Source organism: Ochlerotatus camptorhynchus, unplaced genomic scaffold (assembly GCF_037179485.1).
Source record: "Ochlerotatus camptorhynchus isolate MF236.1 unplaced genomic scaffold, CSIRO-AGI_Acam_v1.1 ptg000261l, whole genome shotgun sequence".
Taxonomy (NCBI): domain Eukaryota; kingdom Metazoa; phylum Arthropoda; class Insecta; order Diptera; family Culicidae; genus Ochlerotatus; species Ochlerotatus camptorhynchus.
Window position 1 is genome coordinate 1193218 of NW_027040751.1, and position 15281 is coordinate 1208498.

General features: G+C 36.3%; 1 protein-coding gene across 6 annotated transcripts in view; it reads right to left on the reverse strand.

The window, feature by feature from the left end:
• The window catches only part of pum (pumilio), a 375688-nt gene that overhangs the window by 274899 nt on the left and 85508 nt on the right, over positions 1–15281 (reverse strand). For 5 of the 6 annotated variants that reach the window (XM_065226774.1, XM_065226776.1, XM_065226781.1 and 2 more), the window contains 3 exons: positions 9254–9399; positions 8812–9187; positions 8648–8737 (listed from right to left, as the gene is read on the reverse strand). In XM_065226774.1, coding sequence (XP_065082846.1) covers positions 8648–8737; positions 8812–9187; positions 9254–9399 — 612 coding nt within the window. The remainder of the gene's footprint in view (positions 1–8647; positions 8738–8811; positions 9188–9253; positions 9400–15281) is intronic. The other variant, XM_065226777.1, reaches the window with a different exon arrangement.

Genomic DNA, 15281 nt, shown 5'->3' on the forward strand with positions numbered 1-15281 from the left:
TGTCGAAAGGCAGTTCACCAGCGACATACGGATAATTTTTATCTAAATGCAAGAGGAAGTTTTTTTAATGCTTTTAAGAAGAATAAAACCATGATTTTTAAAATCATATGTGCTCGATCCATATGTAGGTCGTGGACCACCAGTGGGTAGCGTAATGTATGAGTCGTAAGATATCAGAAAACTTGGCTATACATTTTTAGCATTTTATGGAAAATTGATTTGAATTTAAAATCATGATGGGATACTAAAATTGAGCTACAATAAGAATCAAATTAATCAAAATACCTAACTTCAATTTATTAAAAGGATGCTGAAAATTAGGGGCTGTTCATAAACTACGTAGACAGTTTTTTTGGGATTATTGCCCCCCCCCTCCCGCTGCGTAGACAATTGTCCATACAAAATTTTAAAATTTGTATGGGCCGTGGATAATTGTCAACCCCCCCCCCCTCCCCCTAAACTGTCTACGTAGTTTATGAACAGCCCCTTAGAGAAAAAAAAATCAATCAAACCAATAGAATATATATCTCATTCATCTTCAAGATGAATGTTTAAGGTATACTTTGATGCAATACTGAAAAAGCGCATGGGTTTCGTAGAAAATTAGAAAATATTTTCATAAAAGGGGCTGACAAGATCGGGTATATTATTCGGTATCGGTAAAAACGGACGGAGCAGAAAAGATGTACATCAGTTCGAATCATATAAAAAAAGATTAAGCCTTTGCAAAAAAAAATGGTAAAGATTGATGTCGGGAAAAATTATTTGATGTTTGTATGGCGAGTTCGGTGAATTAGTATGGGAAATTATTGATTTTCACTTACATTGATATAGTTTTCGTTGTAGTTGTCCAAAACGTTGATAAAAATTAGTATGTGGTTGTCATGACAATGATCAACAAGCCTGTTGTTGTGGTGAAATTGGCGTTTTTGTCTCTCAAATATTCATCTATTTATTAAACATTTCTATGTTTCTTAAGTTGCTGTAAAACAGATCGTAACAACAAAATACTTGTTGGACATTGCCATAGTAACAACACATAATATAATTTTCTAGCATTTGGACATGTAGAAGCAAAGGTAGAACGATTAAAGCGATTTTTTTTAAATGCTACCAGAGTAATTCCCATACAAATTTCAAATCATAGACATCTAAACCTTCTTTAATCTTTACCATTGTTTGCACAGGTTCATATTTTAGGGCAATAATACGAACTATCAGCTTTTCATAGCTTTTTTAAAATGAAGCACCATAATGTACAGTTGTTACTTGATATCAGTTCTAAATTTATTCTTCAAAGATTCTTAGTTTTAAAACAGCAAGTGTCGATCTTTCCTGCTGTCCATCTTTATCCGACTTTCCACTACCGACTTTCTTGATTTAAGGGGTGTTTTAACGTGTTAAGGGGTTTATACGGGGCTGCGGAGTCGGTGCAAAATATTCCGACTCCGACTCCGAGACAGGCGATGTGGCAGATAGCTCTGTTTGAAAAACAAACAAAAAATACTGTCAAATGTGAGACAATTTAGAACTTGTTTTCGAATCCTAAGACTTGAACAAAATTGAATTTCAGGGGAGAAAAATTGTGTTCTTCAACAAAAATAATTTTAAAAAGATCCCGGCCAGTTTTTTGAATATTTTCTTATAATCTGATGGTTTTAAAGCTTCTTTGATCCTTACTTTAAACAATATTAAGACTTGAGATTGTTATGTCAATTTCCGGATGTAAAAGCATTTTTTGGGGATCTGAAACCTGAAATAACTTGGAAACAAATTCAAAATTCCAAATTTGAGAAGAAAAATAAAGTTCAAGGTTTTGAAACATTTTGAAAGATTTTAGAATTTCACTACGTTCAAGGTTTGGTAATCAGAAACACAACAAATCAAACCACTGCACAGCAAAAAAAATCATTTTGATATCACATTAAAGTGGATGCACTTCAATCGTGTCAAAAATATGGTGTAGTATTACTTGCCAAAAGGACCAAATTATCATTAATACAGTGCATGAACTGACATTACGTTGCTTTTACTGCATTTGTTTATTTTTGTGGTCATAAACATTACATGAGATTTTCGACATGATTGAAGTACATCCTGTTGGATGTAATATTAAAATTTACTTTTTGCTGTGTGGTTTTAGAAGAATTGTCATGATATTGGAGTTGAAAAAAAAACTTTGATGAAGATTCTTTGCAAGTGTTTTTTTTTTTTAAGATCCGGAACGTGACAATTTTTCAACCTTTACAAGATTTTGGGATTTACAAAAATGTCCGACGTCCTAGACAACAAATTTCGGGATCCTTGAACGAGAAGGAGGATTTATAGCCTGATTGAAAAAAAATAATAAGATACTTTCAAGATCACAAACTCAGTTCGCTCAAAGCTGTTGACACAAGCAGCTGTGTATTTTTTTCGGAGCGAGCCACGCGATAGTCTGTTTTTCGATAGCAACTCATTGCTGCGGTACTTGCTCATTGTTTGAAGTTCGTTCGCTGTTGCTGTTACCCCGTTGGAAGCCAACAACTAGTGGAGATGTCAGTGGAAATAAAACTGACAATCAGATTCAGCTTCCCACATGGATCGGGGAAACCATCAATGGAAGACATTGTTAATTCTATGAAATCTCTGAATGCGGATCCCGCTCACATGATCGCTACATTCAATTCAGAAGATTCGATGCTCTATTGCTTGCTACACAACTGTGAACAATTAATTTTCGATTATGCAGATGGGAAGTCAGTCGGGGTACGCATGTCGCCTACTGCGGGGAACATTCAGAACGTGAGAGTTTACGAACTACCACCAGAAGTCCCGGATAACGATCTAGCATTGGTGCTAGGGAAATACGGTGATGTAAAGCGTGTAGTACCAGCTACCTTGGGCCTCGATATGCTTATAGGTGTGCGAGGTCGATATATGGATGTAAAAAAGGAGATTTCTAACTTGCTGCATTTCCTCAAAGCTATTGTATAAATGCATTTATAAAGATTTCTGTATAATGTATTAAAATACTCCTAAAATCTAGTTCTTAGAAACGAATTTTAAAGTTTTATATATTAAGCAGTTTGCACCAAATATAATCCCCCAGATTCATCTCGCTCGGGCCAGCTTAAATAAAATGTGATCATTTTGAATGTAATATAGAGCTGCATTTTACAATACAATATCCTATGGAACTTTGAAAAATATCAATCTTTATCTTTTTCTGGCCAGAGAAAAAAAACAGCTCGGCGAGATCATCCCTAGCGCAGGAATCCACTTTCATCTACTTTAGGATCAGAAAGTATCACTTTCGCTAAATTTAAACATTTATTGGATGCTAAAAGATAGCTGCTTGGGTGCTAACAAATAAGTGTTGATTCTACCAAGCAGATAACTGCTAATAGACTCGGAACTGACAGAAGCAGTAGAACGAAACAGACGAGAAACTGAAAGAGTATGAAAAACGTTCCAACCAATAATACAATAAGATCAAAAATCAGTGTGTGACTCGTTTTTTTTTTATCAGACTCTGCCCATTTGGATTGACTTTATCTACTAAAACTATAGTAATTATCTTATCAATAACAGTTTCACAATTACGTTTTAAGCTGGGATTGATTTGGTCTATCTAGCTACTTGAAACTGACGCAGTAATTAGCCACACCATATGCACTTGTCTATTTTTTCTCGATTCTACGATCAACGAAGCACGTCGCTATCGTCAATCTAATTGATGCAACAATTAATTAATTTAGCTTTATTTAGGAGGCTTTCAGCCTTAGGCTGGTTCGCCTCCAACGCTTGATGCAACAACAAAATTCTTGAAACGAACGATAAATACGCAATTCATTTACTCAATAAAATCTTTCTGGTTTTTCAGGTTTTCCTGATTGACTTGCCAATCTAGAGATCATATCTACCACGTTGCTATGGCATAGGTGGTAAGTTAGTCGTTTCTTCGGTTATGGACAGTGGCTTATGAGATGTTTTATTTTTGTGAGAACTGAGACTTGAAAAAACACTGAAGATTTCGATTTTTGGAATTTTCTTTTATATTCTGAAAATTGGAAAAGTTTCTGTTATTGATTTTGATGTCTGACTATAAATAATCATATGGTTCTACATACTTTGGATGTCCTGTACTATTATTATTTTTTTATTAATGCTTGTAGACAGTGGATATTTTTCAAAATGTATAACTCATACATATATACCTAAATCACTTACAATATTCGTTGGACACTTTACACACTAAATTATCGAATTGCATCATCTAAGATTTTTAAAAGATCTAAATCCATCAGTGACATCATCCTAAACTCAATCTACCTGCTAAAAAACTCTTAAAACGAAGTTGGGTTGAAATTGGGTCGTTAGTGGAATGCATTAAAACAATAGCTAAAAACAGGTTATCTTCAATTAAATTCCACTTAATTAATTTTTGAATTCATAAATACGTATCATCAGTGTCAATTCCACTAAAGACTTGTCAAAATCTTAAGCACCCTTAAGTACTCATCCCCTAAACTGTGGTAAATGGACGTAAGAATTTCATAAGATCCACTTATGAAATTTAGCCACAAATTGATGAATTGAATTTCACTGATTTGCCATATGAAAAATAATGTTGACAACAAAATAATAAAACGGAGCACACTGGAACCGAACCATGGATGTTGAGATTACGAGGCCTGAGTGTTGACCACTCGTCTTTCAACGCTTGAGAAAATTGAATGGTTATAGTCGTGTAAGAGCTACCTCATGTTGGACGAAAGTCATTAATAATTCACGCTTATGAAATTCATATGTGTCGTTCAAAGTCGAGCCTTATGAAATTCTTAAGTTTATTTGCCTCAGTGTAGGTAAACATTAGACTGATGCGAAATTTGAAATTTTCGCTCCACACTGCTTAAACGGGTCCAAATTGGGTCCTGCTTAGCCTCCCAAAATTGAACTACTATAGTAAGAAACTGACTTGGCACAAACCATTTCAAGTTTATATGGGAATTTCTATGGTGAAACTTATGTTTTTGTTCATATCTATCTAACAATTCACCGCATCACTATGCTTTCAAAAATGATAGCAGTGATTGCAAATTTTCAGCTACAACTTTGTTGAAAACCATTTTTCAATCAAATGTAAGGAACAAAAGTTATTAATGATTTAAGTCACTGATGTCTTATGATTATGCTCATTCAACTGTTCAGCAGGCAATATTGGTGTTTCATGTGCGAACAATAGAGCACAAATATTATGGCTACTATGTCACACTGCAGAATACAGTGTTGCCCACAGAACAACTGCTTGATCATGCCTTAGGATTATCAATCTCTTAAACAATTAATAACAATTTAATATGACATTTGGCTGAAAAACAATATTCCGCAAAGTAATATGGAAAATGGGTAGAAGACAATGAACAAAAAGTTTGGTTTTCCCATAGTAATTTCCATACAAACTTCGAATAGTTTGTGCCAAGTCAGTTTCTTACCAAATAAGTTTAAATTTTCGGAGGCTAATCAGGACCTGATTTGAAACCGTTTGAGCATTGTGGAGAGAAAATTTAAAATTTTGCATCAGTCTAGTAAACATGTCAAGATCACCGATATAAAAATGAAACTACAACGTGCAGAATCGGAGCCTAGCTAACTAATAACCCAAGAATTAAGTAAAGTAAAGCAGGTAAATCTAAACAACTCTTTAATAAGGAAAATCCCAAAAGGCTTGGATGCCACTGGAATATAGACTGGCTAAACTGATCTGGTCAACAATCGTAGATACGAACATATTTAGTGCATTCATTTGTCCATGATCTGAAAAATTAAACTGGATCACTCAGTCTCTGTAACGTAAAGTAAGATTCAACAAAACAAAAACATAACAATCAAATAACGAGGTTGTACTGTCCAATAAATTAAGATTTTATTCTAAAATCTTAATTTCCTGGATAGTACAAACTTGATTCCTCGACTCCACAGTCCTGGTGGTGTCATTTAATTTTAGGACTATTTTGGCGATTGCCCCAGCCATTTAAACGAGTTTGGACCTCTAAGGGCATTTTCGGCGTTTCTAATTTGGGCTTTTTCAATGTTGTTTTGGAGGTCTTCAGGTAATTTTGGAAATTTTTATATTTTGAGGTTATTTCGGCGAAAAAAAAAGTAGGTGGTTAACGTTTTAAAGTAATGTGTTTAAAAAGTTATTTATAAAAAAAAATTATAAAAAAAAGCTATGATAGCAAAGCTATTTACATAGGGGAAATGACGGCTTCGGCATGACAGACTATTTTCGGCAACCCAAATTGAAACACTATTTTCACTGGATTTTATTACGAAAACACTTCGCTGAATGCATGCAAACGATTCCTTATGCTTTCAGCTTCAATTTGACTATATTTTTACCACTGAGAAAAAGCAATCTAGCAAGGTTTTATTGAAATGAAACACACGCACTACAAATTGTAGCTGATTTCGAGTTGCCGATAATAGAACAGCAGATTTACATGCAGTTCAAATGGAACGGTTGCCGAAGAAAAACTGGTTGCCGACAATACTCGCTCTCACTAGAGAAGATTGGAGCTTTGTAAAAGCGTTTCAAAACAGTTTTTAACAATTCTTTCGACTGAAATTGTTAGAGCAGCTGGCAGCAAAAGAAAGTAAACAAACCAATACTGCATATGTGTGCGTTCCTTAGAGAAAAAGGCTATAGAAAGAAGGTCGCTGCTTCGGTTGCCGAGAATACGTAAATACCCCTATATCATTTTCCACGTTTAAGACCGTTGTTTGCTTCATTTGGCGTTTCATCATCATTTTGTAATTTTTAAACAATTTCGAGACTTAGTTGCAGATTTTACGTTTTGTGTAAGCTTTTTTGTTGTTGCAATAAACCTTAACCATTTCGGCTTTTCATAGCATTTTTGAATATTTTGGCATTTTAAAGTTATATTGACGCTTGACGGTTCTTTTGGTGGGTTGCAGAAGGCTTGTTTTTGGAGTTTTTAGACCAATTTGAACTTACAATTTCTGTCTTGTATAGTCAGAAGCGAACCAGCGAAAGGCTGAAAGCCTCTTTAATAAAAAAAAAAAAACTAACTAGCTAACTAACTTCTGTCTTCAATATTGGTCGGCCACGAGTCTATGGAATTTCATAAACCGGGTCGAAATCAATAATGATAGAGATCCCACGAACCACGTTTAGAAGTATTCTGAACCTGTCAGATTTTCATGAAAAATCCAAGCGTTGTGATCTTTTACTTATTTTCCTGGAAGTCTTCCGAAGTACACGGTGAATGAGCACAACCCAAATTTGAGTTTAGTTAACTCATAAATCACATAAAGTGCAGGTACGTAGTGATGAGTTAATTTGCCTCATGTTTTCAGGTTTGTCTAGGAAAAACTTACCGAATATGAGAATAGTAAAGATTGGATTGACTCAGTCTATAGGTACTACTCCTAGTATTAGCCTTGGTACTACTACTACCTGCACTTTTGGCGATTATGAGTGAACTAAACTCAAATTTGGGTCATTCTCATTCGCCGTGTAGAAAATACCAACACGTCACTATTGGAACAACTTATTATCTTCCAAACGCATGGAAAAAGTCATTCCAATCCAGCATATGACCATGCAAATGGATGAGATGTAGTTACTTACGATTTTTCTCAAACTCCACATGGAGACTACCAGTAGATGAGCAAACATTGTCCACTTCTGCCAGTACCCAAGTTATAGCGATAATCGCCGCAATTTTTTAAACTATCGAGCAAAAACCACAGAGAACAGACGTTGATGCTCGAACAAAATTCCTGTAAAACTTACAAAAATTACTAAAAACTTACACTAGACACTAAGTGCTGGTAGCGCGAAGTGGCTTTTCAACAGATAATTTATCTAGCGCCAAATTGGTCGTAAGTGATAAATTTATAGAGGAAATCAGGAGATGCTAGCGCTACGTAACTGCGACATTTCCACTGAACTTTACACAAATTTCTGTGCAAAAACTAACAATCTTCATACATCCTCAGATTTAAAACTACCGAACCCATACATGTCACGGTATGGTATAAAATATTCATCTTATAGTATATTCCATTTGAAGTTATTTTGAACCGAACACATTTTTGACTTTACACAAATCCGGCTTTGCATTCAATAAAACATACATAAAACATTTAAAAAAAAATTGCGCTTCCTTCGAATGTCTTAACATATATGAAAATATTTGGAAATATTTCATATGAAGGTCTTATAATATTCTAAGACCTTCATCTGAAATACAACTGAGAATGTGCATTGATAACCAACGTAGAACAGCAAAAAGATTCCTCGCTGTCTTGTCGTAGGACATTACTAAAATAAAACACTCAAATATCTTTTGTGCCATCTGAATGTCACATTTTCAACCGGTAACATTTGTTTTCCATTTCTCTTCGTTTTTTTTTTCGCGCGCTCAATGCTGCCCATGCGCAGTTTGCTGCTACCGAAATGTCATCAACAGCTGATTCCCCAAGACACGCACCACCCAAACAGCTGCTCTATATCGCGTGATATCGCCGACTGATCGAAACTTATTCGATACGGCAACCATTCGTTCGCTTCGCTTATGCTGTGATATCTTTATAGTGCAGATTGCTTAATGAAGAAAAACAAAAAAACTTCACTTACCTGTACATCAAAGTTGTGTTGCTGTTGCAACAGATTAGCAGGCGAATCAATCTGGTTGGGACCCTGACCGGGTTGACTAACCATTTGACTCTAAAAATAGTGTTTAAGAAATAAACATTAATATCGCAGAACTTCCCAACACGTCGCACTCCAACCGAACCAACCTGCGTAATCTGCGGGATCCCGCCTACGCCGTTCATCACGTGGCTCTGCATCTGGTTGAGCTGGTTCATCTGGTTCATCTGGCTCATTTGGCTCATCTGACTGAGCTGATTCATCTGGTTCATCTGGTTGATCATCTGGGGATGATGGTACGAACCCAGGGCGGCAGCGGCCGCTTGCTGGGCAATATCGTTCGCCCCGGCACCACCACCGACCCCGGCAGCGGCGGCGGCGGCAGCAGCAGCCGAACCAAGCATATGGTGCAACGAGGGGTGCTGCGGGAAGCCGGACCCATGGTGCGATGGGGCATCCAGCAGATTGGAGCCTCGCGGCAGCTGTTCTTCCGCTGGCGATGGCTGACGGGAGCCGGGTGTGCGGCTGCAAAATTTTAAAATCATGGGTTGGTTACCGTGCGAGGGCCTGCGGCAGGTAAAGGCAACTTACTTAAATCCCTTGTCGTCATCAATTCCGTTTACGATCACCACTCCGTTAGTCGAATTCACCTCCTCCTTTTTCAAACCGTTCGATTCGAATGGCGAGTTAGCTTTGTCTTTGTCGTCAGATGTCTGGAAAGAGAGGCCAGATTGTAGCTTTAGAAGCCGAGTTAGGTGATTTCTGCTCGAGAATGGTTAACTTTTGGAAAGATTATCTAATGAATAATATCGGAAATTGTTAGTTTTCATACAAAATATTCGTCTGAAAAAAAACACGAGGTTTGAGGTTTATGTAGTAAATTCTGCGATTCGAGATGCTTAACTTCTTCTCAGTTCAGAAGAGTATATGTATTTCTAAAATCTCAATGTGGCGTACCTAACCGACAAAATAAAAATTGTCCAGGGGAACCTTTTTTTCAGTTAAGGTATTACAAAAATGCAATAGGATTCCAACCGCTAAATATAACCCTTTTTTTTTGACATTTTGTTATACGGACGTCATTTTGCTGCAAAATGGAGATTTCCTTTTAATGAATAATGATTCAAATTCAAGTTTTTCGGTGTCAAAAATAGGTGCTGTTTGATACTCTCAATAAGAAAATGCAAAATTTTGAAAATTGGCCATAGTGGGGTATTCGTTACACGGCAGCAGCCGAGGCCCAAAGTTTCAGACCATAAGGCATTCCAAAAATTTAACGAAATTTATAAGAAAACTATCACAAGAATATGCTAATTTCAAATAACAGACTGTAGTGGTAATTTTTATACGATAGATGGAGTAGATGAAAGCATAGAGTTGATAGTTCCGTTAGAGTACGGCAGTGTGAAGATTGCATATAGATATTAGAATAGCGAGCTAGAACAACTTTTAAGGAAGGTACAAATCGGTTTTTTCATCTCTCTTTATCTCATCTCAGTCTGTTATTTGAAATTAGCATCTTCAACTATGTAAATCGTTGACTTCACGTAGAAGTAATACTAAAACATATAGTCAAAGTATCACAAGAACTTTTGAACTAATAAACCAACAAAATTATTGTCCATGCGGAGACAATATGAGTTGGCATTCAAAGAAGATTTTGGAACATTTTTTAAACAAACATCAAAAGAGACTCTAAAATCGTCCAAAAACTGATTTACTTAGTTCATACACAGCCCAAAGTTCCAGAAAAAAAAATCCATGTAGCCGTTAAAGTGAGCAAGCCTCAATAACAAAATGTGAACTTTCGAAATTACACTTTTTGTTACCAGTTAAATTTTTGTCATTGACGAAAAAATTGGTGAAAGCTTTTTTGAGAATCAATTCTTCCAGTGACAATGTTAAAAATAATTATGTCAATATTGCGTGAAGTATTTGAAACCTTAGCAGCCCCTTCCTTAGGAGCAGCTACAAAGCAAAACCATGCTGGAAGTGGCTGGATTCGATTCCCGATCCAGTCTAGGATTTTTTTTCGGATTGGTAAATTTATCGACTTCCCTGGACATAGAGCACTTGCCACACAATTATACTAATGGAAAAATGATACAGGCATCAAAAGCTGTTTTTATCTAGTTTGTTTATTTGTAAGGCTCAATAACGTTAGCTTTACGGAGTCAATAACTACTTGTTCATTGTTTTTAACAAACTTCACTTATTTCCATGTCTAGTAGGGGTTAGGTCGAATACCCACAGCTTACATGAAATTAGAATGGTACACTGTCGAAGGATAGGATCAGGGGAGAACCTTGGGGTGAGGTTTCGTTGTCTCATCGGAACGTTGTCGCCAGTATGAACGGTAGTGCGGTTCTAGATTCGTCTGGAGGTGACCAGTCGGCGAAGATGCGACTCATCGAGACGCAGGGACTATCGAATGCTGTAAATTAATGACTGTAGAAGTGCATCTAGATCTAGGCGAGTAAGAGAGATGACACAGTCGGAAGAAGTGTTAGTTTGTTTACTAAAATGAACCATGCCCATTTTGTTATGGCAGGTTTGCTATAAGAAATGCTCCTCGTGTTTATCAGCGAAATTCACATCAAAGATTGATTAATTGCGTAGGAAATCAGTTTGGCACGGCATTTGTCGCCAGCATACACCTTCCGGTCGTATGAAACAGGTCAAAAACGGTCCAAATCCGCAGATAAAAATTTTTGTTTTGAATTTCTGTATGGCAAAATAGTGAACTTTTCGTGAACATTAACGGCAAAGAACTCACCAACACTGGGAGACCGTGAGTTCCTGCCCACCTGTCTTAAAAATATCTCGCATCTAGATCACTAAGGTGCGATAAGCAATAAGATTGAAATTCAAAGAAGAAGAATAAGAAGACAAATAAGTCTCAACACTGCTTCCAGAGCCTATTCTAAACATCAGAGGGATTCACAGAGATTTCCTGTTAATATTTTCAAATCTAATCTGAAATCGCTGAACTTTTCTGAATTTCTTGGATTTCTTCGAACTTTATTGACGTTTCATCACGTCACGTTTCCAGAGCTTACATGGAGTTCCCCGAATTTTTCTGAAGTTATCTGAACATTTACGTAATTCTGTATGTTTTCCGAGCTCTTTTTTTAAAGCTTTTCGAACCTCCCAGAATTACTCTAAACCTTTTCGAACAAGTACCAATTTAGATTTAAAGCTCTTTCCTTTATTTATCGTCGGTCTCTGTTCCGCAATCTATTGCCAATCACCGACGGACATCGATTGCCATCCATTGGTGACAATCTAATGTCCAGGAAGGCAGCTTTCACACCTGCGTAGGATATCGCACCCATTCAACACACAAGGGCCGGGACCAAAGACCTTACTTCCCTTCCGAAGGAAGACGTGAGCAGAGATTTTTATGCCAGACCCATTCGGGTGAGAAAGCAGTCACGTAGTCGGCACCGGCATATTTTGAATTTAAATGGGGTAATTATTTGACGATTTTCAGAGTTTAAATGACGTTTGGTTTCTCATGTACATTTTTCTGAGGTTTCCGAAGCTGCAATGAAGTTCCCTGAAATTCGCTGATGTTCTTTGGAATTCAAATAACTTCTCTAGTAAAGCTCTGAATTTTTCATTTTTTTTCCTTGATCTTGTTTTCCGTCGATCTTGTTTTCCGTATTGAGTACCAATGCTACCGACGCCCGGGAAGCAGCTCCCACACCTGGAACCTATCTATCGACTCATCAACTCATGGACCAGGGACCAACGGCTTTACCTCCCTTCCGAAGGAAGGCGTGATAAGAGATTTTATGCCTCAGAAAATCCCGGCGGCGGCGACTGGGATTGAACCCAGGCTCTTTGGGGTGATAGGCAATCTCGCTTACCACTACACCGCGCCGCTCTAAAGCTCTGAGTTTATCAGGGAATTTTTTAACTTACCGGGGAGGTGCTAAAAAAATGTTGTATGTTCGAAGCAGATTCTGCAAACTACCTAGAGATTCGAAAAACTTTTTATTTGAAGCATGCATTTTTTTTTCACTTCAGAAATATTCAATGATGATGATTCAGAATGATTCAGAAAACTCCAGAAATATTCCGATTGTTTATGAAAAATGTAATGCTGTTCAATGAGGCTGGTGTTCATTTAGACAAATACGAGCGACTCCGACAGTTCTACCTAGTAGAACTTGATCGAACTATCTACCCGGAGTCGTTCGTATTTGGCCGAATCAACACCATTGATTGATTTCCTTTATTTAGGACGAATGAGCACCAGTTGACGAGTGCACTGATGAATTCGAGTTCATGCACTCAAGCAAATTTTACAGGAGAGCTGGGCTTTTATGGTGACCAGCAAATTCCGATTAGCAAAATCCGATTAGCAAAATCCGATTAGCAAATTCCGATTAGCAATTTCTCAGTTTTTTCCCGTTTCTTTCCGGAATTTTGGAGGTTTTCCCGGTTGTGTTATATACACTTAAATTAAGCATAAAACTTATTAAATTGCGCCGAACAGAGCACTAAGTTAAATAAAATGGAGCATTACTAAGACAACAGCATTTTTCCTGGATCTTGAATTTGCTTCTGCGTTCAAAGTTTTGGTCTATCAAAATTCGCTCAAAACTTTACAGGATCTTATTTGATTGTTTTCAAGCATTTCCTTTAATATAGTTTTCTTTCAGAGTTCTTTTCATAATTGTTTTAAAATAATTTCTATTTAAGCGTCCTTTGAAAATTTTGTTATAAAACTCCAGAAAATTCATTAAATTTGTCCTAGGTTCTCTTCAAATTTTAAACTTCTTCTAAACATTCACTGAAAATTACTTACATTTTTTTAATTCGTATGAAATCTCCTTAAAATTCCCATGCAATTCACCTTAGGATTGTCTTAAAAGTTTTACTCAGAATTACAGGGCTGTTACAAGATTTTCTAAATTTGATCCGCGAAATCCGCGATTTTTGAAAAGAAATCTGCGACTTCAAATACTAATCTGCGCCAAAAAAAAATTTCATTGCCTAAAAATAACATTTGTATACTACTACATGGCATTTCAAGCTTATAGCATATTAGATTTTTGCCTGCTCTCAACTTAGTGTTCTTTGAAGTACTTTCACATTTTAATTGAGAGCTTTCTATGCCCGTACCATCCTATGCCCAAGAAAATAGAGAAATTTTCCAAGCCGAAAAATTAAAAGACCGGACGTGAATCGAAACCAGTCGCCTCCAGCATGGACTTGCTTTGTAGCTGCGCCTTTACTACTAAAGGAGTATCGTTTGTAACCTTTATTTTTTTTAAATTACATTGTATCATCTTCAGTTATTTATGTATATTATAAATTCTGAGTAATTAGTGAACATAATAAAACACCCTTACATTATGAGATTCTATTGAATAATACCGGCCTAGTTTTGATGAAACATTATTTTAAAAAAAATACATTTTCATTTGAAATGCAAATTTTCTTGACGTATTTTGCTGTCCTAAATGTTGTAGTTAATTTGGCTCTAGTTTTCTTCAATGTTTTACCGATTCAAACCAAACACGGATATTCCTTGGGTTCTGTGGTGAGACATTTTCATTATTTATTTTTTTCTAATATGAACCTAGCACTTTTCGTTGTCAAATCATAACCGAATCGTATATATGTGACTTTGTGGATCATGCACGGCTTATTAGTATGTATACCGAAAATTATAGGTTTTTCAAATCGTCCAGGACATCAGTTGATTTGCTCTACTAGATCAAACAAGACTGCAATAATGTCTGTAGTATCGGAAAATGTCCAATAAGATTCAAAGTGTCTATGTGGATCATGCATGATCTATTTCCGAGTAATCCAGGTGTTCAAGGTTCTTCAAATCATCCTGGAGTTCAGATAATTTGATCTACTACATCAACCGAGATTGGGACAATGTCTTTAGTATCGAAATATTTCCAGATAGATGCACAGAGTCTATGTCGATCATGCATGAACTATTGCCATGTATACCATATGTTTTAAGTTCTCCAAATCGTTCTGGAGTTCAGATGATTTATTCTACTAGATCTACCATGACTGGGATAAAGTCTGTAGTATCGAAATATGTCCAAACAAGGTTGCAAAGACTCATTTCAGCTAAAACAATGTTTTTCTAAATTATGAAATAATTAGATGCCATGATCAAATTTTGAAGAAGAGGTTGCAAAGAATGTGTTTGACATATTAAACCTGTTTATTTCACTTCATGAGAGTCACAATCAGTGATTTTTCACAAACTCACTCACTCACTCACTCACTCACTCAGCGATCAGCAAATCGCTGATTGTGACTCATAGAAAGCAAAATTTACAGGTCTTATGTTTCCAACGCATACTTTGTAACCTCTTCTTGTAAGTTACAAGTAAAACATGCCATCATACCATTTTTTGGTTTTATTATTCCGAAAAACATTATTTTAGCTGAAATGAGTCTTTGCAACCTTGTGTCCAAACAGATTCATAGTGTCTATAATGTTTAATTATTTCCACGTATACCAGATGATCTAGGTTCTCCAAATCGTCCTGCAGTTCAGATGATTTGTTTTACTAGATCAACAAAGACTAGGATAATATCTGTAGTATCAAAATACCGATTTGGAAATCCTAGAACA